The following is a 26633-nucleotide window of genomic DNA, read 5'->3' as shown; positions in this document are numbered from 1 at the left end:
GAGTTTGACGTTAGATCTCACAGTTTCTTGTCTGCATTTCCTCTCATCTTCAGCTACCAATGCAACTGAACTTCCTTTCTTTCTCCCCTTCTCCAATACCTCATCCTGTTCCAGCTCTAGTTCATAAGTCTTCAAGATTCCATACAATCTTTCAAGAGTGAAGTCCTTATAATCTTGAGAGTTTCTTAAGGAGACAGTCATGGGTTTCCATTCCTTTGGCAAGGATCTTAAAAATTTAAGATTTGAATCCTTCACCTGGTACACTCTTCCATACAGCTTCAGTCCATTCAACAGCTTTTGGAACCTATTGAATGTTTCATTTAAAGATTCATTTTCTTCAAAATGAAAGTATTCATACTGTTGAATGAGAAGCTGCATTTTGTTTTCTTTCACTTGTTCTGTACCTTCACACAGTAGTTGAACTGTGTCCCAAACCTCTTTGGCAGTTGTGCAATTTATCACATTATCAAACATATCCATGTTAAGACCATTAAACAAAATGTTCATAGCCTTCTTATCCTTGTGGACTTCTTCTGTGTCTTCCATTGTCCATTCTGCTCTAGGTTTTGGAATGGATTGACCAACAGCAACTGTGGCTGTAGCAACTGTGGCTACTTTGTGGGGAATGTGAGGACCATTCTCAATGCAGTTTACATAACCTTCATCTTGGGAGAGTAGATGAAGGTGCATTTTCACCTTCCAATGGTGATAATTGTCTTTGTCAAGAACTGGGATCTTTACTCCAATATCCTTCTTACTCATCTTTGTTAGATTCCAAGATCTTTAAACTCTTTGTATGTCAAGAGCCTGCTCTGATACCAATTGTTATTCCTAGTGGACTAACAATGAGATTTACAGAAGGGGGGGTTGAATGTAAATCTCAAAACTTTTTCAAGTTTTGAGCAGTTTATGAAAGTTGTGTGTTCAAGAAGAACAAGTGTGTGAATTGCTTTAAGCTAATGCAGACAGATATATATTCAAGCACAAATGTAAAGAACACAACAGACCTTAAAACTTTTCTGGTGGATTTGTTGTTCCACCAGAGATGGTATATTAGAAAATCTGTGATTAAACAATGTTGATCACAGCTGCATCCTAGTACAAACTAGATGAATTTTCTCTCAATGTTTTTCTAAACAGCTCTGGAAAATCTCACATCTAATTACTAGCTTCTACTTGGTTTATATATTACCAAGTGTACAAGTGAAAAACAATATAAAAATACAGTAATAAAATAAGTTCTTCACTTGCTTCTTTTCCTGTTCACTCCAGTACTTTGTTGACTATTGCATCTTTGTACTGAAGAAGAACGGCTGCTTTTTCTGTTGTTCCTGAAATTCGGCTACCACATCTCAGTTGTCTCTATCAACCCATGTGCCTCTGTCTGTAGGTACAACTACCTCTTATCAACGGCTAATCATCAGAACATCCGTTGAAACTTTCATCCGTTGATGCACTCATCCGTTGAAGGATGTTATCCGTTGATGACTTTATCCGTTGAAGCTTTAGAGACATCCGTTGAAGCTTAGCTTCTTATCCGTTGAAGGTCTTTAAGTCATCCGTTGATACCACTTCACTTATACAAAATTACAAGGCATGAAGTATTTACAATTGGCCTTCCTATCTGCATATCATCTAGTAGTCAACATGACTCATAGTTTCTCTCAACTTTCAAGAATTACATTTTAAATACAGAGACTGAAATATGCTACAACACTAGACTTATTTCTAAGTAAAGCTACACCATCAACGGATAGCCAAAGTGGTCTTATCCGTTGAGGCTACAGACACTAAATTTCTACTTAAGTATTTTTGTTAAACATATCATCAAACTAATGCACATACATTCCTAACAAACACTGATCTTGTAACCAAGGTGGATTCCTTGGATAAAATAATGACTGTTATGGAACCTTCTCTAACAGCTATTCATCTACATTAAGCACAACAGACATACTTGCTTCAAAAGCTAGTGGCAGCACAAACCTCTTCCTCTACTCAACTTGCTGATAACAAAAAGGGGGAGAAAGAAAGTAGGGGGAGAAAGAAAGTGTTATTGTCCCAATCAGTCAAGAGGGAACAAGGAGTGAGGGGGAGCAGAAAGTGCTAAACATCCAAGCCAGCAAAGTAATTGTGCCAGCAAATGCTTTCACAAAGCCACCAGCCATGGACAGCATTGACATCATAAATCTGGCAGCAGCAAAACTAGACATAGATAACAAACTGCTAAAGATTGATGTAGCAGCAGCTGAGAAGGAGTTGAAATAAAAATGGAGAAAGATAGATGCAGAAATTTAACAAAATTTTGGGCCAATTCAGAAGCCAGACAAAATATTCATTCATCACTCTCAAGTCAAGAACACATATATGAATGAAATGAGTATGAATTATCTGGAGAAAGGCCAAACATCTTGCATCAAATCTCCAAAAGCAGATTTCATCATGAAGCCTAAAAGAAATTACTCCAGATTTTCAGACAAAAATCCTATGGAGACTGTGTATGAGACACCTAGGCCAGATGAGAAAAAGTTGTTGGCTAGGTCAATTGCCTTCTACAAAGATCCAACTGATTCAACACTTAAAAGAAGATTAGCCAAGATTTAAAAAAATGGTAAGGAAATTTGTGTGGTGGCTAGACACCCCATGTTTGTGAAAGCTAAGAAGGAAGAGAAAGAAAGAATCAGGCAAGAAAAAAAAGCAAGATGCTCTGGATGCTAAAAAGCTTAAACAAAAGAAGGAGCAAGCTGCTATCTTGGCCAAGCTTGAAGCTGTAAAAACCACAACAGAAATTCCTGCACAAGCTGAACCTAAGGATCAGAAAATGCAAGAAGAACCATAACAGAAAAGAAGATTCAGATACAAGCTCTTTTCCGAGAGAAAATTGAACTTTAATGATGAAGAAAAGGAAGACAATATTTCTAAAAAGTCCACAACTACAACTCAATCATCAAAACCCTCAGTGGTATTTGAAGAAATCAAGGTGGTGGATCCAACTAGGAATATACATGGTGAGCCCATAATTTCAAAGGATGAGCCAATGGACTGGGATAGCTTGCCTATTCCTGAGCTAAACTTTCATATCTTCAAGACAAATAAGACAAAGACAAGAGCTAGCAAGAAAGTGAAACCAGTGATTCTCAAATCCAAGACCCTAGTCAAATCTAAATCCACAGTCAACAAAGGAGATATGCTGTACATCTGTGACATCAAAGGGTTTTCTGACATTAACCTCTACCTAGATGAATTGGAAGAAGTTAGAGGAATTGATGCTCAATAACATCTTCCTGAAAGTCTGGTATTCAAATACAAGGGAAGAAAAGAGATCATATGGCCACTTCACAGGATCCTTCTAGAAAGCCAATATGTCCTAATAAAGATCTACTCATCATTCAAAAAGAACTTTGGGTACCATGTTACTGTTGGAAGATTAGTTCTAAAAAAGATTGAGGAGATGAGGAGTAATAGAGCCAAAGATGCACTTCCAAAAACTCTATCTATTCCCTTCACTGGAAAGAGAGTGCATTTGAGGCCCTATTTGTTAATGGAATTCAGGGATAAAAAGGGAGTTAGAAGATTTTTCAGATTGGAGGACCAATTGAGTATCTCTAGCAATGAGACTGTATTGGAAATGTAAGGAATACTAGATCTCTCAGAATCTAATGAACTTGAATTCCATAGACAACTACAAAACCAGATAGAAGAGAATAACAGGAGGCTTGGGAAGAAACCTAGACAATCAAGGAAATAAACTTATCTGCTCAGACTAGAGGAGCATCTTGATAATGATTGTGAGCTATTCTTTGTATACTTTGCATTGTTCAATTTTCAGTAAATATTGAAGCACTTATCAGTTTTATCTACTATTTTTAATCTGTATTCTTAGAGTGTTTTGTTATCATCAAGTTTCTCTTAATTTATGGCTACAATTCCAGTAGACATAAATTGGGGAAGATTATTAGGAATATGTTGTGAACTTGATGATAAATTAATCAAAACACCTTAGTAGATTTAACTTAGTGAATTTTGTAACACTCGACGGATGATTAAATATAGTCCCGGCGGATGATGATTTAACATCCATCGAGTGAGTAGCTTATGTAATAATAAGTTTTGTAGCACATTTCTACAAACAACTTTGTGTAGATTCTGTAGTAGCATATGAGTCATGTTGACTACTAGTAGATATGCAGAATAGGTTGATTAATTGTAAATATAAGATGTCTTGTAATTCTGCATAAGTGAAATGGAGCCAAGTGTCAAATAGCTACCCGACGGATGATCAACAAAGCTACCCGACGGATAACTAGCATGTACCCGACGGATGATCAATTCAAACATCTGTTGACAGTGACAACACAGTCACATGCGTTGGGTGTTTGCAAAAGGAATGTGGCATCCTGTTTAGCAGGAAATCGAGAATAAAGAAGCATTACCATTTCCATGCAAGTTATGAAAATTTTCAAAGGTGCTTGAATAGAGTAATGAAGCAGTATGGAATTAGACTTGATAGGTTTTGTTTTATTATCCTGTCTTATTACCATGTAAACTTGGTGATATATAAGCCAAGTGTAGCTAGTAGAAAAAATAACTAAGCAAACACATTTAGAAGAGAAATAAAAAAAGCTGTACTTGTCAAGAATTTATCTGTAGTTTGTTTGTTCAACTTGTAAAGCAACTATGAGCCAATTTGAGCTTCACAGAGTTCTCAAATCGATATATATATATATATATATATATATATATATATATATATGGTGGATATATTCAAATCCACCAGAAAATTTTAAAGACCTGTGTTTTTATTACTTTGTATTTGATTTACTTAATTTATTATTCCGCACTCTGCAAATCAAAACACTTATACATATATTGAGTTAGAACATTTTTATAAATCTCAAAAAAAAATCAGAATTACATTCAACCCCCCTTCTGTAATTCTTGTTGTATTGTTAGGGAATAACAATGTTACATCAATGAAATATATGTAATTCTTGTGTTGTTAAATTAACTTTCTTCCAATTTTGTATCAGACAACTGATAAATATTGTCAACGTGTTTTGAAATTTTAAATTCTACGATTACTACGATTACTGTTATTGAGTATGAATATTCATTATTTGACAATATCATGTAAATTAAGTTCAATTATACTCCCTCAGTCCCTTCCAATTGTTTACATTTCTGAGAAAGTGTTCGACATGCATTTTAAGGTGCATAAAAAGTATAGTTATGTAACTTATTTTTACAATTTTTTTTCTGAATAAAAGTTGAATGTTTTAATTTTTAGTCAGAAAAACAAAATTGTAAAAAAAAATTAAAGAACTATACTTTATATGCACCTTAAAATGCGTGTCGGACACTCTCTAAAAAATGTAAACAATTGAAAGGGACGGAGGGAGTATTATTTACCTTCATTTTTTTTTGTTCGGTGTGCATAACGAGCGTACTCAATATATGAATACATTTTTATTCTTTTTAATATATGCATAATAATCAATAATGAAGTAGTAATATATATAACATTATTAATAATGAATAAGTTAGATGTAATTAATATATAGTTTGAAATTTGATATTTAGTTATATGTATTTATGAGGGGTAATTGAATAATTTTAATTGAATAAATTTTCTCAACTAATCCTTATTTGTTCTATTACATATATAATAATAGATTGTATATGCCACACAATAAATACTATAAGTTTGAATTATATCCATCGATATTAATGATTCAAGAACAAAAAAAATTTGTCGCATAATTTCTTAGCGGATGACTATGAGTTTTCAACAAAACTCTCGTTGAAACTTGAGAAAGATCAGACTGTTTTTTGAACTCCACTACTAGTATAATTTATTCTGCACTACTGACACTCAATTATGTGTTAAAATTAAGCTGTCTTTCGAAACTTAAATAATATCCCAACAATTAACATTAGATTTACAAATAATTATCAGAACATTAATTGAAAAAAAAAACAAAGATCTACTAGTATGGTTGAAACTTGAAATCAGCATAAAACATTTTGAACAGAAGATTGACGCCTGAATAAGGTACACGTATCAGGTGACTTGTTGACACAAAAATGACACGTGTGGAGTTTGAGTTTCATTGGAAATATGACAGCAGGGGCATCATGGTAAAGAACAAATGAAATTGTTACAAGCAGAAAGAAGAGTCCTATATAAGGGTAGCAGTGGCTTTTCAGTCATCAAATAGGTGCCTACCAAGATATTACTGAAGAAGACTTCACAACACTATCCTGTCCCTCTCTTGTAGTGACAAAATAAGTAGTGTGTATGTGCAAGTGTTGAAGGATAGAGTATTACTACAAGGAGAGATCGAGATAAGGATGAAGATACAGTGTAGCGTGTGTGAGGTAGCGGAGGCGGCTGTGCTTTGCTGTGCAGACGAGGCGGCGTTGTGTTATGGTTGTGATGATAACGTCCATGCAGCTAACAAGCTTGCGAGTAAACACCAGAGAGTCTCTCTCTCTAACTCCTCTTCTCCTATGCCCAAGTGCGATATTTGTCAGGTTTGCCTTCATTTCTTTAACTACCTTCTCGGTCCCTCAAGCATTTTATATAAAATATAGTTCTGTAATTTATTTTTATAATTTTATTTTTCTCAATAAAAATTAAAATATTCATTATATTAAAAAAAATGTGAAAATAAATTACATAATTATATTTTTTATGCATCTTAAAATGTATGGTGGACATTTTATCATAAATGTAAATAAAGGGACAGAGGGAGTATTTCTCTTTAAAATAATAGCCTTGAAGTAATAGTTTGGGACTGGAAAAAATATATAATTTTAAAGAGTTTATTATTTTATCCAAAATTTACTCTAGAAAAAATATAGTATGCTGTCTCCGAATATACTAGACTGTCTCCGTTATGTATGTTGGTTGGGAGAGTAAAAAAATATTATTTTATCGATTATTACTTAATCAAACCATAACTTGCATATCCCCTTTTGGTTTGTGATTTTATATTTTAATCATGTTTTAATAGGATTGGAATTTATTTTTCTATGTACAGGAAACAGTAGGATATTTCTTTTGTCTGGAAGATCGGGCTTTGCTATGCAGGAAATGTGATGTCTCTATACATTCAATAAATGCCCACGTTTCGGGTCATCAGAGGTTTTTGCTTACCGGAGTCAAGGTGGGACTTGAACCTACTGAACGTAGTGGTCTGGCTTCTTCGGAGAAATCGCAGTCCCAGGATAAAGTTACTGAAACAGAATCAGGGCTGTTGTCTATGAGCAATGACCGTGTGGCTTTGGATGGTCAACCCAGCAATGAACATATCCAAGTTGATGAAGTTGGTAAATTTGAAGCAACGCACCCTTTCGGTGGAGGATCTGATGGCGGAAGCTTTCAACAATGGCAATTAGATGATATATTTGGAATAACCGATCTCAATCACAACTACAACTATATTGACAATGAATCATCCAAGGTACAATTCGTGCCGTACTTATCTTGTATACATTTATAGTGCTTTTGGCATGAGTTTTAAAGAAGTTGCCAATCTTTAACATTTACAAGTCTGAGAAGGTCTGCTAAATTCTTTCTCGGTGTGCTTAACAGGCTGATAGTGGCAAGCTTGGAGAATCAGACTGCTCGGCAATATTACTGGCAGCTGAGTTTGAGGTAGACGGTGACGAGTGCTTAGGTGATGTACCCGAAACAGCATGGGATGTGCCAGAGATACCATCGCCTCCAACAGCTTCAGGACCTAACTGGTCAAATAACTACCAACATCAGATGGAAGTTACACCTGCATTTGTTCCTGATGTATGTTACTCAACCACGCAAGATCAGTATCACGACCAGCAGACGGCATCCAGTTTAAAGCGCAGAAGGCACTAGTAAGTCCTGGGGGAAATTCCTGTTTTGAGTCCTCTAGAAGTTTTACCCGTTAGGGACTGTTATCTGATGCTTATGTGTTTCGTAGCGAAGTTGTATAGCAGGAATAGCCTTTTATAGTAGCCTCTCTTGTTAGCATGACAAATGTACGGAAACCGTATGGCTCAATGTTTTGGCAACCACATCGACAGGCGTCGGTCGTTGAGCCATCAACCTACAACCTTTGCTACAATGTGTGACTTAGGTAATCTATGTAGTAATCGGCTGTGACAGCAGTCACAACTGGTTCCGTGAAATATAATAACTACATCTAGCAGTTGCTTCAAAGAAGTTTACTTGAATGTTTGTTATCAGCTTTGAAGTTTCATAAAATTGAAAGTAAACAATGCTTGTGGTGCTCGAACATCTTTTAGAGGGTCAAGAAAATGTTACAAACGTGTTTTCAAATAACATTCAAGCATCCCACCAGCAATAAAATCGGGACAAGCTGAAAAAGAAACATCCATGATCATGCAGCAGTGACAGAATTTCTATTTTTTGTACTAAAAGGACGATTGTAAGTTGTACATTCAAAATGAAACTTACACATTTCGAAGCTGAAAACACAATTACATAGAAATATGTGATGTGCAACCATATTCAATATAATTTGACAAAAGAATGACCGATCAGTTATATAACCTCGAAGTAGTTTGGATGGTTCACGCTGTTGGTATGACTGCAAATGTTCCTCCAGGAAAACTGCAGAATGGACTGCAAGAAAATACAATTAAACATGATCCAGGTGAGCCGTTTGAAATTCAAATCATGGCAGCCAAATTTAAATTTAACATGTCATACAAGCGATATCAGCAAGTCCTGCCGGGTCCTATAGATACCATTGCTGCTATTCAAATAGATGTACTAGTTTTGCAGTAGAAGAAGTTGCTTAATGAGGATTGCTAGAATGCTTCCAATGGATATATTAATGACATTGACAACGTCATTGTTGAGCTGCAATTTAAAGAGGCAATGGACCGATTAGAGAGAAATTGACAATGAAGATACTGAAGTGCAAGAAAGATTTAAGAATCACAAATGAAACCTACCCATCCAAATCCTTCTTTGTCCTGGAGAGCAGCACCTATCAAGCTTTCGCCAAAATTAGCAACCTGGGCAGCTAGTACGCATATGACAGCTTCAAGTGTACTAACCTGCTTTCTCAATTTTTGACAGATTAAAAACAATTTGGAGTCAGAACTTGGAGCAGTTGAGGAAACCTTTTCCTTGGGAAAAATAATATTAGGGCCAGAAAGGCATATACCAATTCATTATTATTTTTCTTTAAATAAGATAATCTCATAAGAATATAAAAAATATTTGAAGTCAGCAAGCTTGGCATCAGCAAAAATGAGCCTTCTTCTTGAGACCTTAAACTAGTTAGGTATGTTCTTCAGACCTATGCTCTACTTACTGTATCCAAAAAAAAAAATTGTCTGCATCTCCGGATCTTAAAGCATATCATAACTCATAAGATCCAGCCAAACTTTAATGACAAAGTTGTTTTAAGATACATCTATGTGGGTGTTTATGACCTTTTGATTATAATATAGTAAGGGTCCAGCCTATAAATAAAGAAAGCAAGAATGCAAGAAAAGTATCGAAGGAAAAGATTGATTGAAACTTTTACTAGATTTGCCATACCTGGCCTAATAAACTACCACAGGAGGCAAGAAGAATTGCAGCTAGAACTCCAGCAAAGGTTCCCTCAAGACTAACAGCTCCTTCTGTTCCCCTTGGAACCACCTTAAATGTTGTCACTAGGTACCTAAATCAGGAAAAACAATAATATGTATTATTTTTTCAAACACAGAAGATCTGATTATAAATCCATCCCTCCCTCCCTCTGCATATTCTTAGTAGCAAGGACTAAAATCATCTTGCAAACTTACTAAAAACAAATTTTCAGTTGAAACTAGAGCTATATTTTCCACCTCAAGTGATAGTGACCAATGCTTTAGGATGGGGATCATGATCCAAATTAAAATGGACTTGCAAAATAAAACGGCATATTTTTGTGTATATAAAATATAACAGGTAGACAGCGCTTTTTAAATTATTTGTATAAAAGCTCTACCTTTCCTTATGGTGAGAAACTCCAAGCTAGGAATTAAGTCTACTATAGTCCCTTAAAAATGGTGACTTAAATTTCAGGCGTGAGGGATAAGAGAACATGCAAATTGCAAGATTGAAGCTGAAAATATTTCACTTACGTTGTTCTCCCATATGCCTTCCCTATCTCACTTGAGACAGTATCACTCAACTTGGTACAGAAACTGGCAACAAAACCGAGTTCCCAGAGCCCAGAGAATGCAGTCCCACCAACTCCGTAAATAGAAAGCAATGCACAAACACAACCAGCTGCACTGGAACCTATCACACTTCCTGGTCCTCTCCTTCCCTTTCTCTTCTCAGCAACACCTTGAGCCTCCTTCTCAGCCATTTTCACTTTAGTTGCTGCAGTGCCCTAACTTTAACAGTAGGGATGACCAGTTAACTGTTAAAAACAGTAGGCAGAAGACTATTTAGCCTAATTCTTTCTTATTACGTCTTTTCATAGACTTCAACATTTCCTTTTCAAATTCTATACAGTTACATCATTTCCTGAACTTGTCATTCACCTTACATAAGTAAAAATAAAGAACGGCAAATGAATTCGACATTACGATGTTAGAACAATAACAAAATCCAAAGAAATCAATCTTCTTTAACAATGCAATACGATCAGAAACTAACAAGATGGCGCGAAAACTCAGCTCTCCTAAAGGTAAAACTATAAGCTTGCATCTCAATTATCAGTCATCGTTTATATCAAACAAGTATTCAAATTCAACAACATTGACAATGCCACTAACAAAATTCGAGACTTACAAGAACAAAATAAGCAGCAACAAGAAGATACCCAGGGGGACCGAAAGCGCGCCACGTAAGAGAACCAAGCAAGAAAGCAGCAGCAATGCCAGAGAGAGACAAGCCAGAAACAAGAACAGGAGAGCCCACAAGAAATATAACTGTATTGCTAAAAATAGCAGATTGCCAGGTGGGTGGTGAAGCCTGGACTAATCCTATTGCTTGCTGAACAAAACCCATGTCAATGTTGCTACTTGCTTCAGCTCTAACTGAACCAATCCCCAATTTAAAAACCCTAGTTCTTGAATTTGAGGTAATAAAGGGTAAAAATTGGAGCTTTGGGGGTTTTGAATGGGGGAAATTGAGAGATGGGGCTGTTGTGAGACTCATCATAGTTGACATTTGAGTTGCCATTTCTCCGAATCTTTGGAGAAGTGGTTATTTTTGTAGTCTAGTTTATAATCATCAAGATTAATAATCTCGTTTCTTGGTGCAAGTACAAAAAATAATAAAATCAAGATCATGTATGTACGTCTACGTTTGTGTGATGTTCATATAACACCGTTAAATGAAATATGGCCCCCGAGTAGTTTGGACATGTTGATTTTTTTTTAAGTTACAACCCAAAAACGCAGTGCTGGCACCGGATTAAAAAAATAGTACAACTGAACCTGGTTAAAATGATAATCAATAAAATAACAATTTCGTTAAAATAATATTTTTCTCCGATTCCAACATAATGAATATAATATATATTTACTATTGATAAATTAATAAATTCGTTAAAATAATATTATTTATTAGTCTCAACTATATTCCTTTACAGAGGTTTGACTGTAGAAAGAAAGAATGATCATTGCCATGACTTTGTAAAAAAAATGAACTCAAATGTCACTTAAGAACAGAATTGGATCAGCGGTTAAACTTTTAACCCATTAACAAAAGTGCGAGCTACGTTTTTTATTTTTTTATTTTTTTTAAAGTCAAAACGGGGTGATGTACTTGTATGTAATTCTATGCATACGAATAATAATATTGTAAGAAGTTCATTAATTTAAAAAATGGTTTTTATGTGATGTGATTATGAACACATGATAAACATAAATATCTTCGACAGTGGGAATCGAACTCGTGACCTACTTTGATACCACTTGTTAGGATCAACCGCTTATCACAACGCCAAAAACTGTTACTTATGGAGTATATGTAAGTATAACCTTTATAGTGTAGCACTCAGTGCCACGTTTCAATATAAAAAAATGCGGGACACCTCAATATTATAAATTTTAGTATTTAGAATGTATACAATGTACTAACAGACAAACCCATCAAAAAAAATTAAATCAAGATCATGTACGTCTACTTCGTATGTTGTTCATATAACACCGTTAAATGGATTAAGGGCCTCCGAGTAGTTTAAGAAAAAATCAGCTAGATTGTGTAATATGATGGCAAAAAATAACACATTTTTTGAAATTGATGATCAAAATATTAAATTTGAGATATGTGGCCAAAAATACCGATGAAATATATTTTTTCATATTGTGTATTAAAAATATGCCATGTCAGACTGGTATTTAACATAATTTTTTTATTTTTTTAAAGTTTATAGGCTTTCTGAGATTGGGTACATGAAGTTACAACAATTACGACTGATATCTTATACCTATCTGATACTCTGGCCCACCTGAGACAAAGCTGTCGGGGATTCTCCCCATGACTGCAAGCGACTAAGTCCCACACCGGCATACTGGTTATCTGTTGTGTTTTGTCATTTAAAAGAAAGCAAGAGTGAGCTATAATGCCCAGCATAATAATGTACAGTATAAAATGGTTGTATAATAAACTCAAGTAAAACGTCATATATGATAATTATGTTTTATTCAAAAATATTTTTCCTTGGTGATACACACCTTCTTATGAAAACAATTCTTTAATGGATTATTATCCTGCGAATACCTTAATGGTAAACCCAGCACCTAGGCTTGGGTTACGGTATTGCATCACAATTCCAATTGGAAAAATAGGACATTCGTTGGAGCCACCGCATACGATGATCAGTTGTAATACGGAAATAGTAACCTTTTCTACTAGTAGAAGGACGACACCTTCGTATCCCGATTATCACCCTAGCCGCATTCGGGCTTTATATGCTTCCCCATTCAGCACGGGTATATTTTGCATACTTCGTATGTCCTTCGGTACACATGGTACCTTCTCATAAGGAACATAAATATGGTAGTCTACCCAGTCCACGAAGTACTGGATCTCTACCCCTCCCTTGTCCTTTTAAGAATCCTATCATCTACTTGGAATCATCGAACCATATCGAAGTTCCCCCAAGCATTTTGCTTGTTGATAGGCACAACTTTACTTCATATATATATATATATATATGTACTTCCGAAAGTTTTCGGAAGAAGTACTAAGGATGTGAGTTGACCGTTATCAACAGATAAGTAAATAAGGGGGAGTTTCTTTTGGAACTATATTTAAAGCATTTAAAATACGTCGAAATAATATTATTTGACGATCTGAAAATATTAGTATGAATTTCTGAAACTCAGAAAATATTTTAAATTAGGTTTTATGATTTTTAAATGATATTAAATCATTTAGTAAATATTGAATAATTAAATAGTAATTATTAAATAATTAAACCTCGAATAGTTCTTCTTTAAAAGAATATTTGAAATAATATTTCTCAACTAATTTAAGTTTAAAAAATTATATTAATATTTAATATATATAAAATAATTAGTTTTAAAATAAAATAAACGTTGGAGAATACTTCTCCTGTTTTAAATAAATACTTGAAATAATATTCATTGCTCGGGTAATTAACTAGAGTTGAGGGAATACGATCTTTAGAAATCATTTTGAAATAAAATCCGAGGTACTTCAATATTTCGCAAGAGGACATCGAGTCCCTTGGAATAAAATAGCTACGGACTTTTAATCATCCCAAAATATCTCCGAGATAATTTTGGGGTTTATACTTTATAAAAACTGTCTGACTCTCGGTCTTACAACTTATAAATCACGCTCTACTGTAGCGTTAATATTCTTAAATAAAACACCTCCGGAATACTTCCGGGTTTTCATCAAATTATACTGACCGATTCTCGGTCTAAAATATACTCTTCATATATACAACGCTACTCTCTAGTGTTATCGATTGAAATTCGGTAATATTCATACACCAAAATCATTATCATATCATATGATATTATATAACATAATTCGGAAAAAATTGTAAATATAGCATCATGTATATATCGATATTATTTGATAACAAACACAACACAACAGTTTTAAAAAGGTAGGGTTTGAAAACTTGCCTCGAGTCCAAGACACGTTTCCCGACTTCCTCTCGTTCCGGGTTTTCTAATCAACAAGCATCATAATCTTAATCAGTATTCCTACTCTCATCACCAACTTATATTTCTAATAAGTTCAATACTTCATAATTTTCATCATTCGACCGACTCGAAATAAGTATCACTCATTGGTCGAAACGGACGGTCAAAGTGGTCTTCTGGATTTGACTTTACCGAATATTACTATTACGCGACTCGCACTCTATCATTTTTAATAAATCGTAAAATTAATATTTTAATACGAACCCATCTCGAGGATCTTCTTGAGTGCTTTTAATATTTATCCTAAAAGTTTCATTATGATAAAATGAATTTAATTAGGTGAAAAGCATTTTAAAAGTTCGGTCAACTACGGAGTTTTACTATTCAAACCGCTTTCACTAAAATGTTGATATCTCTCAAATCGTTAACTCAATTGACGCACCGTTTTTGCGTGCGCGATCTAGACAAAATTTAGAACACAAAATTTGAAAATGGTTTTCTGGTAACAGGGGTGAAAATCCAGAAGTCGCAGTTTCCTAACAGGGGGTTGTTTTTGATGTTCGTACCACGCGCGGCCTCAGTTTCGACATTTTTATAAAATTGAAAAATCAATATTTTTACTTGAAATTTTTATGGAAGATAATGAACTCTATTTTTTACTCTCTGTAAAAATTTCATGATTTTTAAATATTTTAAGTCGATCATTTATATTTACAAAATTTGTAATTTGTAGCAGTTTTGTCGCGTAAATCCCTTTTACTAAAACGGTCATAACTTTTGATCCGTAAATCGGAATCAAGCGATTCAAGCGCCTAAACGATCCTCATAACATTGTCTATCATAATCAAGTCTCACTTTTCCGGAAACTATAGTTTATACATTCGGGAACTTCTGCAGAAACTTAAGTTGAGTTTTGTTCATTTTACGAGGTTACGATTACGATTCGAGTTTCGTTTACGTCTTAAATCATTATACCACCATCAACAATCATCAAATCATCATATCAACACTAAATCCTCTCAATAACATTATGTTCTTGAGGCAACAATCATCAACCTTAAAACTAATTAACTAAACATCAAGATAATATCAAATCAATCATCAAAACCATACTTATATCCAAGATCCTTACTTTTCTTGAAACTTAAAACTTAAGCAAAGTTTGGATGAATGTTTATATCTTCCTTGAAGATTTTTAATACTTAATAAAGTCGTAAGATCCTTGATGAAGCCTTGGTCTAGCTTTAGGAGCCTTAAAATTTCATGAAAAATTAAAAAAACAAGTTAGTGATTTTCGGAGTTACTATTCACCACCAATTTTGAGCAAGGATTTGACTATGCTATACTAATTCAATGGCCATGAAATTTTTAAAGTACCTTGTATATGGTATTAGGAAGAGTTGGTTAAAATTTGGTGATTTTTGAATGAATATATCATGAGATATGAATTTTTCTTCCCATGATGTTCTTGGAAATCAGCATTGGGTTTTTGGAGAGAGAGAGAAAATGTGTTGCTTCCTTGGTTGCTTCAGTGTTGCTTCTTGCAATAATGTTGTGATATCTTGTTTATTCTTCTAGTATAATTCATAGGATTGATTTTTTTTTTCCAAATCTTTAGACAATTCTAGCTAGGCTTTTTAGATTACAAGCTAAGCTAATTAGCTTAGCCATTAGCTTCACTATTCTCTAGCCCTAATTGATCATCCTACTTCCTTAGCTCACTATTTAATAAAGTAACCATGGTTACTTTTTTACCACGGTTAGTTAGTGCGTTACGTTTATTTAATCGTTTACGCGTTCGTTCGGTCGCTTAAACATTTTCGTAATACTTTCTCGCAAATGGTTCGCTACATAAATTCTTTCGTATTTATTCCTCATGTTTTGAAGTATCATTCTTGGATATAAATCCGTAGGGTTTTAAATTCATAATTATATTGTGATCCTCGTAATCCTCGATGATTCGTAAATATGGTCATTTTTTAAAGTTCGTTTTCTTCGAAAACTAATAGCGTTTACATATACTCATTTGGTACGTATAATCGTGTTATCAACTCTGAAACTCATTTTCTCATGCACAACATAGTGTGGGCTAAAAAAAATTTCCCGTCTGTCAGGGTTACTATTCATTAAGCGTTTTACAAGGTCTCAAAAATTCGAGTTGTTATATTACTATTCAAAAAGGTCTTTTACCGATGTCAAAAATTTGGGTACTTACAGTCTTCCCCCCTTAAAAGGATTCTGTCCCGGAATCAGTTTAGAAACAGGTAGGGATATGCTTCTCACATGACAACCTCGAGTTCTCACGTTGACCTTGCAGTATTTGATCTCTTCATAAAATTTCCAGTCATCCATCCAATATTTTTCCGGGTACTCGTCCTTGTAGTCTTATGACCTCTACACGTTAATCGACATACGCTAAGTCTGGCTACGAGTTTATTAGCTTAGTTTCAATCATATGTTTGGTTTTGACGGTTAAATTTCCTAACCTCGATTCGTGGTACTCGTTATAAACTTGGCGACCGTTCGATGATGGTGCTAATTTATAAGCTAACTTTCTTAGTCCTTTAAAGATTTAAACTGGTCCAATAAACCTTGGGTTCAACATTTCTTTCCTTTTAGAATCTCATCACTCCCTCCCCGGGAGGCACTTCCAACAATACTTGGTCCGTTATTTCGTTATTTTTTATCCTGGGCTGCTACTAGCCGGGTTCTGATAAGTTCTAGGAATTTCTTTGGTCTGTTGACTCAACTATGGTCCAAGTATCCTCTGCTTACCAACTTCTTCCCAACCTAAGGGAGAACGATTCTTACTTCCGTACAAAGCTTTGTAGCCGTTTCAATGCCCGCATGATAACTCGTTATTATTGGTAATTTGATTAACGTCAACTGGTCACTTCATTTCCCTTACAATTTGATAATATGGACGATTAGCGCATCTTCTAGTGTTTGGAATCATCCTTTAACTTATTCGTTTCCCCCTCCATCGCTCCTACTAGTGCTAGAGTTTCGTTCCTTAACGTTTTCCCATTTTGACGCATCATCTCTGTCTATTATTTTATAAGAAGTTCTCGTCACATTTCAACACGCTCGTCTCCTATTACACGCTTAGCGTTAGATTTAACATTTCTTCCTGTAGTAATGTAAGGCACATCATCGTCATGTTGCCATCTTGAAGGAAACACCGTTTCATACGCAATTGATTGGAACGTTCAGCTTCCGTCATCGGTCAGACTTCTTTAATCATTCCCAGTATAATATCTATAGTACTACGATACCTTCTAGGTCGTACTTGTTATTCTCGCTAGCGCCTTAGACGTATTCATGTTCATTGGTACCTGCTACCAGTGGCCTTTATAGGGTGTGTACGATCTTCTTTGCCTTCTATCAGCTCTGACAATGACATCCTTCATTCTTCCACGTTGTCCTTCGTAAGGGATATCGGCGACTCTTTATCGTATGCTCGCGTGGTAAGTACATCTACACGAATTTTCTGTCAACGATAGACGATTCCCCTAACCGTTCCAAATAAAGGGTAAGCTGCTAGACGTATCTTTAATGGCCAGGATAGTCCTCTCATTCTACTTGTCGATTTGAGAACTCTAAGTTGTGCCTCTGTTCGTCCCTTCTCGCGAAGTATCTTTGGTCCTTGCATGGCGCGATATCACGAGGTCTCTCTCTCACAAATTATCTCTTCCGCGTTCATAACAATTTTATAGAGTGGAGATCTATCATTTGCATAATAAAATAAGCGGTCTTATTTAATCTATCACTCAAAATCCCGAAATAGCACGACGGCTAACTTGGTTCTTGATAATCCTACTTCAAAATTTATTTTAATTAACACTTACTCCCATTTGGGTCATCTACAAGTCGTAACCGCCAAAATTTTAATCCTCGCCCTTCCGTTTTCATTTTCAACCATGTTGAATACTTACTTACCTACTCAATGACACCCCTTTTCATATTCTGTTATGACTAATATCCTTTTACGTTTTTAGGCATCTTTAAGTATTCCTCTTAAGTAATAAAGGGTTCTTTTCATGCGATTCTTCTCATCAGTTATTTTGAGATTTGTCATCCTCAATATATCTTTTCCTACTTAAAGTTTCGGCCACCACATTGGCCTTTCCTTGATGATAATAGATTTCTCAATCATAGCCTTTGATCAATTTGACTATAGCCTCTATCTCGTGTTCAGTGTAAGAAAAAAAATTCCAAAATTTCCTCATAAGTAAACTCCTTGTCCCTTTCAGTGCGAACCTTATCGCAATTATTCTAGATCATTATTACGACGCCTTATGTCACGGTCCTTAAGCTGCATAGATGTATCATTATATTTCATACAAATTCTATTTTTATCGCTGAGTATTTCTAACAAGAGGTTATTACTAATCTTACCTTCACTTTTTGAAAATCTTATTCCTCAAATTCATACATGATTGGTATTTCCCGAATTCATTAGTTCTTATCCCGATAGTGTTTCACAGAAGCGTACCTCACTAATCACGTTGTATCTCTATTATCGTTCTTCTATAACCATGTTAAAGATCCTTATGATAATAACTAAACATGGTATTCCCTTTTTAAAATAACTTACCCATCACGATGCTCCGATTGCACCATCATAGCGCTGAGCTTTGAGTCTCATATTACAACAATCGGTTCTCAACTATACCTCTCTTTGTTCGGAAGGCAATTAGCCTTGGAAAAATGATTTTCACAATATCGATGCAATTTAGACAATCTGAACAAGATTTCAAAATCTAATATCTGAAGAAATAATGAGCTCTGAATAAAAGAGTCGCAACACTCAAAAGATTTATAACTTGGAAGAAAGAATACAACAAGGATTATCCTTCCATGTCCTTAAAATTTTATATTATGATGTTATAGAGAATATTCCTTGAAAGCAATGATTGCTTAATAATAACATCATACGAACAATACTTGTAAGATTTCCCCAATGAAAGAATACTTTTCTTTTCGAATGATGAAAGAGATTTCGAATAACATCCTTAACCAAAGGTTAACCATTGAGGTTTCAAAAGATGCTATTTTGAAAGAAGGAATTTTACTCAATGATTAACAAGTAAGGAAGTATATTGTTCTTCAATCACTTTATGATTTTAATTGGTTATTCTTTATATAAACGAAAGAATAGAATATTTCATGAACAAAATATTTCATAAAACTGAATATGAATTCTCATTTGAGTGGGCGACCTAGTTAGGTCTCAATTAAATCATTCTTTGAAAATTTCATCAATAATTAAATTTTGCATATGTAATGCACTATGGAATAATAAAAATTTGATTGGAAGTGGAACTAGCAAAATAATAGCTAGTCCATATCAAGCAATTTTATCAACCGGCTAAGAAAATGGCCAGCATAATTGGTTTGGCCCATAGCAACTTGCTACGATTAGCTAGGCTTTCGTCGTATTAATTAAAATTTTGACTAGTTAGGACAATTAACTAGTCATTCATGAGAACACATGCAACTAGGCATATTTCAGTTTGTTTGTAAAAAATCTCAACATCGTAACCACTGAAGAAATTGTGGCTACCTGGATGACGATTTTGAAATAAAGAGTTTTTAAATTTGGGTCGAGAAAGACAATTATAACTCTGAATCGAGTGGTCTTGGCATCGGAACAATCGATAGCCTCTTATCAAATATTTCTTTCCAAATAAAGGGTACACTCATAGGTGCCCTAGTTCACATACTTTATCAGATCTTTAAATAGAATTGAATTCGGAATACCAATATCAAATTGGTACCCTTATTATGATTTCAAAGTTCAATATATAATTTCATCCCGATTAGAAGAAAAGGATTCCCGAGAAATATATGGATATTAGATCATCCATATTTTTAACAATTTGTTAGATATTTACAATCTCGACTGAGAAGAGTAAATATGAAAGAAGAATCAAATGAAGATACTCATTATGAATATTCATGGATGAATTGAGGGAAAATTTATATATAAAAAAATCGCTTGGATAATTGAAATGAAGTATAAATATCTCTGAATTGAACAAGAAGATCATAATCTATGAATGAAAGTTCATGGATTAACTAAAAGAATTGAACAAGTCCTGATGCGGAGAAAGACTATTCAAGATGGTCACATCAGAAGTTCAAAATAGGGAACGAAAATGATTGCCTGATATGACTCATCAAGGCAATACGAATGATTAACAATTTGGAGGGAGTAACGTGACAGTGAGTAGGTGCCAAAATATTTCACTGATTATTTTAACTCTCGTCATTATCCATCTGAGGATGATCCCACCTCTTCTTCTTCGTAATTTCATGTTTCAAATAGTTTCTCTTTCAACATCATTTTAAAATCGCTTACTAACTTGACTTTTGCACATATATCTGTCATTCTGGTGTTTTACCTCGAAGACCTTACTCAGAAATATTCCAAAAACATTTGTTAAGCCGATAGTTGCCTACTACACGCATCCGTTACTAACTATAAGTGGTCAGTTCCCCCTGTGAACAGATCAAAGAGATCTCTTAGGGATCTCAATGCAGTCCATAAGTTCAGTAGCATGTGTGTGTAATTGAACATATGTTACCGAATATATTAGAGGTCTACGAGTATATATACGTAGCCTCTGACATAATATGTACCGAAGAATTCCTTTCTAGACTCACTGGCCTATCCTTTTTAAAAGGTTCTAAGATCGAACTATCGCTCATTGTAATCTTACGCCATTCAATTGTAGTCATGCCATCAATTCTCGATGCTCTCGATCTCTGAGCTAAACCATCATAACCTTACATGTTAAGCACACTAATAATATCACGTAGTGTACTCGTCTTATGATACATTCTTATATTATATTCAAATATTCTTTAATAGAATTAGAATCCTTAAGGGCATATTGGTCACTATCTCTGGTGAGTTTGTGATTAATACGACATTCCCATCCTCATTAGTAAAATGACACCTTCAACTAGTTTGGGTCAATAGCCTCAACTGTCTACTAATAGTTAGACTTTATGGTTCTTACATATGATGCCCCTTCATGGGCAACCTATAAAGAACTACGAGTAACCAGACTCGTGTTATCACAATGAACATATGGTGTTGGTAATATCGTCTTTACCCCAAATGCCCTGGAGACTCAGCTCCGAGTTCTACATCCACATACTTGCCAAATCGTAAATGATTCTAATTTTTTTTCTCATCATTCTGATAATCTCCAATGGTCCTATCAGTCATGCTTTAATACCTCAATATATATTTATCATAACCTACATATTGGGGTTACATCCGGTAGTCCAATGATGAACTCTATATGAGCTCTTAAGAAATCTTGCATCTAGACAGACTCCTAACACTCTCGTCTCTGAGTACTATAACTTATTGCTCTGATACCATTTCTGTAGCGCCCCCAAATCCGGGGTCAGGAATCTGGGTCGTCACGCAATCCTTCAATCATGTGTAACCTGCATTAACTCAATAATCCAATAATTCCATATCATAGACCCTCAATCTCACACACTCACAAGTTATAGCCTTAAAAATGACGTACAACAAGTGTCATCTGTTATTAAAACTCAAATGTATATTACAGGATCTCAAACAATTATTCATAACCTCTACATGAAGTTACAACAATTACGACCGATATCTTATACCTATCTGATACTCTGGCCCACCTGAGACAAAGCTACCAGGGATTCCCCCCATGACTGTAAGCAACTAAGTCCCACACCGGCATACTGGTTATCTGTTGTGTTGTGTCATTTAAAATAAAGCAAGAGTGAGCTATAATGCCCAGCATAATAATGTACAGTATGAAATGACTGTATAATAAACTCAAGTAAAACGTCATATATGATAATTATGTTTAATTCAAAAATAGTTTTCCTTGGTGATACACACCTTCTTATGAAAACAATTCTTTTATGGATTAATATCCTGTGAATACCTTAATAGTAAACCCAACACCTAGGCTTGGGTTACGGTATTGCATCACAATTCCAATTGGAAGAATAGGACATTCGTTGGAGCCACCGCATACGATGATCAGTCATACTACGGAAATAGTAACATTTTCTACTAGTAGAAGGATGACACCTTCGTATCCCGGTTATCACCCTAGCCGCATTCGGGCTTTATATGCTTCCCCATTCAGCCCGGGTATATTTTACATACTTCGTATGTCCTTCGGTACACATGGTACCTTCTCATAAGGAACATAAATATGGTAGTCTACCCAGTCCACGAAGTACTGGATCTCTACCCCTCCCTTGTCCTTTTAAGAATCCTATCATCTACTTGGAATCATCGAACCATATCGAAGTTCCCCCAAGCATTTTGCTTGTTGATAGGCACAACTTTACTTCATATATATATATATGTACTTCCGAAAGTTTTCGGAGGAAGTACTAAGGATGTGAGTTGACCGTTATCAACAGATAAGTAAATAAGGGGGAGTTTCTTTTGGAACTATATTTAAAGTATTTAAAATACGTCGAAATAATATTCTTTGACGATCTGAAAATATTATTATGAATTTCTGAAACTCAGAAAATATTTTAAATTAGGTTTTATGATTTTTAAATGATATTAAATCATTTAATAAATATTGAATAATTAAATAATAATTATTAAATAATTAAACCTCGAATAGTTCTTCTTTAAAAGAATATTTGAAATAATATTTCTCAACTAATTTAAGTTTAAGAAATTACATTAATCTTTAATATATATAAAATAATTGGTTTTAAAATAAAATAAATGTTGGAGAATACTTCTCCTGTTTTAAATGAATACTTGAAATAATATTCATTGCTCGGGTAATTAAAAAGAGTTGAGGGAATACGATCTTTAGAAATAATTTTGAAATAAAATCCGAGGTACTTTAATATTTCGCAAGAGGACATCGAGTCCCTTGGAATAAAATAGCTACGGACTTTTAATCATCCCAAAATATCTCCGGGATAATTCTGGGGTTTATACTTTATAAATATTGTCCGACTCTCGGTCTTACAACTTATAAATCACGCTCTACTGTAGTGTTAATATTTTTAAATAAAACACCTCCGGAATACTATCGGGTTTTCATCAAATTATACTGATCGATCCCCGGTCTAAAATATACTCCTTATATATACAACGCTACTCTCTAGCGTTATCGATTGAAATTCAGTAATATTCATACACCAAAATCATTATCGTATCGTACGATATTATATAACATATTTCTTAAAATATCGTAAATATAGCATCATATATATATCGACATTATTTGATAACAAACACAACACAACAGTTTTAAAAAGGTAGGGTTTGAAAACTTGCCTGGAGTCCAAGACACGTTTCCCGACTTCCTCTCGTTCCGGATTTTCTAATCAACAAACATCATAATCTTAATCAGTATTCCTACTCTCATCACCAACTTATATTTCTAATAAGTTCAATACATCATAACTTTCATCATTCGACCGACTCGAAATAAATATCACTCCTTGGTCGAAACGGACAATCAAAGTGGTCTTCTAGATTTGACTTTACCGAATATTACTATTAAGCGACTCGCACTCTATCATTTTTAATAAATCATAAAAATAATATTTTAATACGAAACCACCTCGAGGAGCTTCTTGAGTGCTTTTAATATTTATCCTAGAAGTTTCATTATGATAAAATTAATTTAATTAGGTGAAAAGTATTTCAAAAGTTCGGTCAACTACGGAGTTTTACTATTCAAACCGCTTTCACTAAAACGTTGATATCTCTCAAACCGTTAACTCAATTGATGCACCGTTTTCGCGTACGCGATCTAGACAAACTTTAGAACACATCATTTGAAAATGGTTTTCTGGTAATAGGGGTGAACCCCGAAGTGGCAGTTTCCTAACAGAGGGTTGTTTTTGACGTTCGTACTGCGCGCGACCTCGGCTCCGACATTTTTATAAAATTGAAAGATCAACATTCTTACTTGAAATTTTTATATAAGATAATAAACTATATTTCTTACTCTCTGTAAACATTTCATGATTTTTAAATATTTTTAAGTCGATCATTTATATTTACAAAGTTCGTAATTTGTAGCAGTTTTGTCGCGTAAATCCCGTTTAGTAAAACGGTCATAACTTTTGATCCGTAAATCGGAAATCAAGCGATTCAAGCGCATGAACGATCCTTATAACATTGTCTATCATAATAAAGTCTCAATTTTCAGGAAACTATAGTTAATACATTCAATAACTTCTGTAGAAACTTAAGTTGAGTTTTGTTCATTTTAACAAGGTTACGATTACGATTCAAGTTTCGTTTACGTCTTAAATCATTATACCACCATCAACAATCATCAAATCAACATCTCAACACTAACTCCTCTCAATAACATCATGTTCTTGAGGCAAAAATCGTCAACCTTAAAACTAATTAACTAAACATCAAGCTAATATCAAATCAATCATCAAAACCATACTTATATCCAAGATCCTTACTTTTCTTGAAATTTAAAACTTAAGCAAAGTTTGGATGAATGTTTATACCTTTCTTGAAGCTTGTTAATACTTAATAAAGTCCTAAGATCCTTGATGAAGCCTTGGTCTAGCTTTAGGAGCCTTAAACTTTCATGAAAAATCAAGAAAACAAGTTAGTGATTTTCGGACCAATTTTGAGCAAAGATTTGACTATCCTATACTAATTCAATGGCCATTAAATTTTTAACGTACCTTTTACATGGTATGAGGAAGCTTTGGTTAAAGTTTGGTGATTTTTAAATGAATAGATCATGAGATATGAATTTTTCTTCCCATGGTATTCTTGGAAATCAGCATTGGGTTTTTGGAGAGAGAGAGAAAGAGAGAAAATGTGTTGCTTCCTTGGTTGCTTATTGGTTGCTTTTTGAAATAATATTGTGATATCTTGTTTATTCTTCTAGTATAAGTCATAGGATTGATTTTTGTTGCCATATCTCTAGACAATTCTAGCTAGGCTTTTTAGATTACAAGCTAAGCTAATTAGCTTAGCCATTAGCTTCACTATTCTCTAGCCCTAGTTGATCATCCTACTTCATTAGCTCACTATTTAATAAAGTAACCATGGTTACTTTTCTACCACGGTTAGTTAGTGCATTACGTTTATTTAATCGTTTACGCATTCGTTTGGTCGCTTAAACGTTTTCGTAATACTTTCTCACAAACGGTTCGCTACGTAAATCCTTTCGTATTTATTCCTCATATTTTGAAGTATCATCCTTGGATATAAATCCGTAAGGTTTTAAATTCAGAATTATATTTTGATCCTCGCAATCCTCGATGATTCGTAAATATGGTCATTTTTCAAAGTTCGTTTTCTTCGAAAATTTATAGCGTTTACATACACTTATTTGGTACGTATAATCATGTTATCAACTCCAAAACTCATTTTCTCATGCACAACATAGTGTGGATTAAAAAGTTTTTCCCGTCTTTCAGGGTTACTATTCATTAAGCGTTTTACAAGGTCTCAAAAATTTGAGTTGTTATATTACTATTCAAAAAGGTCTTTTACCGACGTCAAAAATTTGGGTTCTTACAAGGAAGGAGATCCAGAACCCTCTATGTAGGGCTTTGAATCCGTTTTGAACACATGTCTCTACTCTTCTAGCCGTATTGGGCCTAGTCCGTGAATACCTCAGGTTCGTGGACTTGGAAGACCTCCGCTGGTGGGCCTTGGTTTTTTGGGCCGTCATAGGCCTGTTATGAAGCTTTGGACCAGAAGGGCCTGCTATGAAGTTTGGACCAGACATGTTTGTATTGGACTTTTCGGACAAGAAGCCCAAGTATAATTAAGTCGACATTTAATGTGTCTTTAGGATGTATTTTCTATCCATATCATTTGCCCCCAACTTCTGTGAATATTACTCGAGTTTTTGTGGAAGTTATAATGGTCTAATCGTGACTCGGGGTATTTTTGTCCCTTCTCGGGTATCGACCCTTTATAAGTATCGACCCTTCATGTGTATCGCCGCGTTATCGTAAAGTGTGGAGTGACCTACACGTTTACAACGACTTATTAGTGTGAGTATACACACGTAAGGCCCCCGTAGAGGCTATTTGGATGGTATTCAACACTAAACGATCCTAATAGGGACTACAAAGCGAGCGTTTATCACCCTTTAACCTTCGTCAAGATTAATTATAGGGTGAAAGCTACTAACTGGCCCTAGTCGGGGCTAATCGACCCAAATCGGGGCTAATTTCCACGTACAAGCTGCTAATTAGGCTTTTAAAAGCCTAATTTTAAGCTATAATGCACTAATTGGCCTTAATCGAGGCTAATTTACCCTAATCGGGGCTAATTAAGACAATCAGTATGTATAAGACACTAATTATCACTAATTCACACTAATTACAAGAGTGAATGGGTTAAACGGCCCTAATCTGGGCTAATTTTATCGTACGAATCACTAATTATCCCTAATTTGGGTTAATTACGCTTAATATACACTAATTGGCCCTAATCTGGGCTTAATTTCAAAATC

At 34.6% G+C, this 26633-nt stretch overlaps 2 protein-coding genes across 2 annotated transcripts; one reads left to right on the top strand and one right to left on the bottom strand.

The window, feature by feature from the left end:
- The first annotated feature begins 6242 nt into the window (after positions 1-6242).
- Positions 6243-8019, top strand: LOC141713373 (B-box zinc finger protein 22-like). Its single transcript, XM_074516758.1, has 3 exons — positions 6243-6534; positions 7044-7466; positions 7598-8019. The coding sequence occupies exons 1-3, from the start codon at positions 6352-6354 to the stop codon at positions 7877-7879; spliced, it is 888 nt and encodes a 295-aa protein (XP_074372859.1). The 5' UTR covers positions 6243-6351; the 3' UTR covers positions 7880-8019.
- A 155-nt stretch (positions 8020-8174) lies between these two features.
- On the bottom strand, positions 8175-11311 carry LOC141713372 (protein VTE6, chloroplastic-like). Its single transcript, XM_074516757.1, has 6 exons — positions 10787-11311; positions 10129-10382; positions 9560-9683; positions 8965-9069; positions 8717-8869; positions 8175-8629 (listed from the first exon to the last, which is right to left on the bottom strand). Exons 1-5 carry the CDS (start codon positions 11177-11179, stop codon positions 8780-8782), a joined length of 966 nt encoding a protein of 321 aa, XP_074372858.1. The 5' UTR covers positions 11180-11311; the 3' UTR covers positions 8175-8629; positions 8717-8779.
- Between the last annotated feature and the right edge of the window lie 15322 nt (positions 11312-26633).

This window comes from Apium graveolens, chromosome 3, assembly GCF_009905375.1.
Source record: "Apium graveolens cultivar Ventura chromosome 3, ASM990537v1, whole genome shotgun sequence".
In the NCBI taxonomy this organism is placed as follows: Eukaryota; Viridiplantae; Streptophyta; class Magnoliopsida; order Apiales; family Apiaceae; genus Apium; species Apium graveolens.
The sequence above is the reverse complement of the archived record's forward strand: the minus strand, read 5'-3'. Positions and strand labels throughout refer to the sequence as shown.

Coding starts and splice junctions, on each gene's coding strand:
- LOC141713373 (XM_074516758.1), top strand. CDS start 6,352: ATGAAGATACAGTGTAGCGTGTGTGAGGTAGCGGAGGCGGCTGTGCTT. Junction 6,535..7,043: donor CCAAGTGCGATATTTGTCAG/GTTTGCCTTCAT, acceptor TTCTATGTACAG/GAAACAGTAGGATATTTCTT. Junction 7,467..7,597: donor TTGACAATGAATCATCCAAG/GTACAATTCGTG, acceptor TGTGCTTAACAG/GCTGATAGTGGCAAGCTTGG.
- LOC141713372 (XM_074516757.1), bottom strand. CDS start 11,179: ATGGCAACTCAAATGTCAACTATGATGAGTCTCACAACAGCCCCATCT. Junction 10,383..10,786: donor TTGCTGCTTATTTTGTTCTT/GTAAGTCTCGAA, acceptor TGTTAAAGTTAG/GGCACTGCAGCAACTAAAGT. Junction 9,684..10,128: donor AAGGCATATGGGAGAACAAC/GTAAGTGAAATA, acceptor TTCCTGATTTAG/GTACCTAGTGACAACATTTA.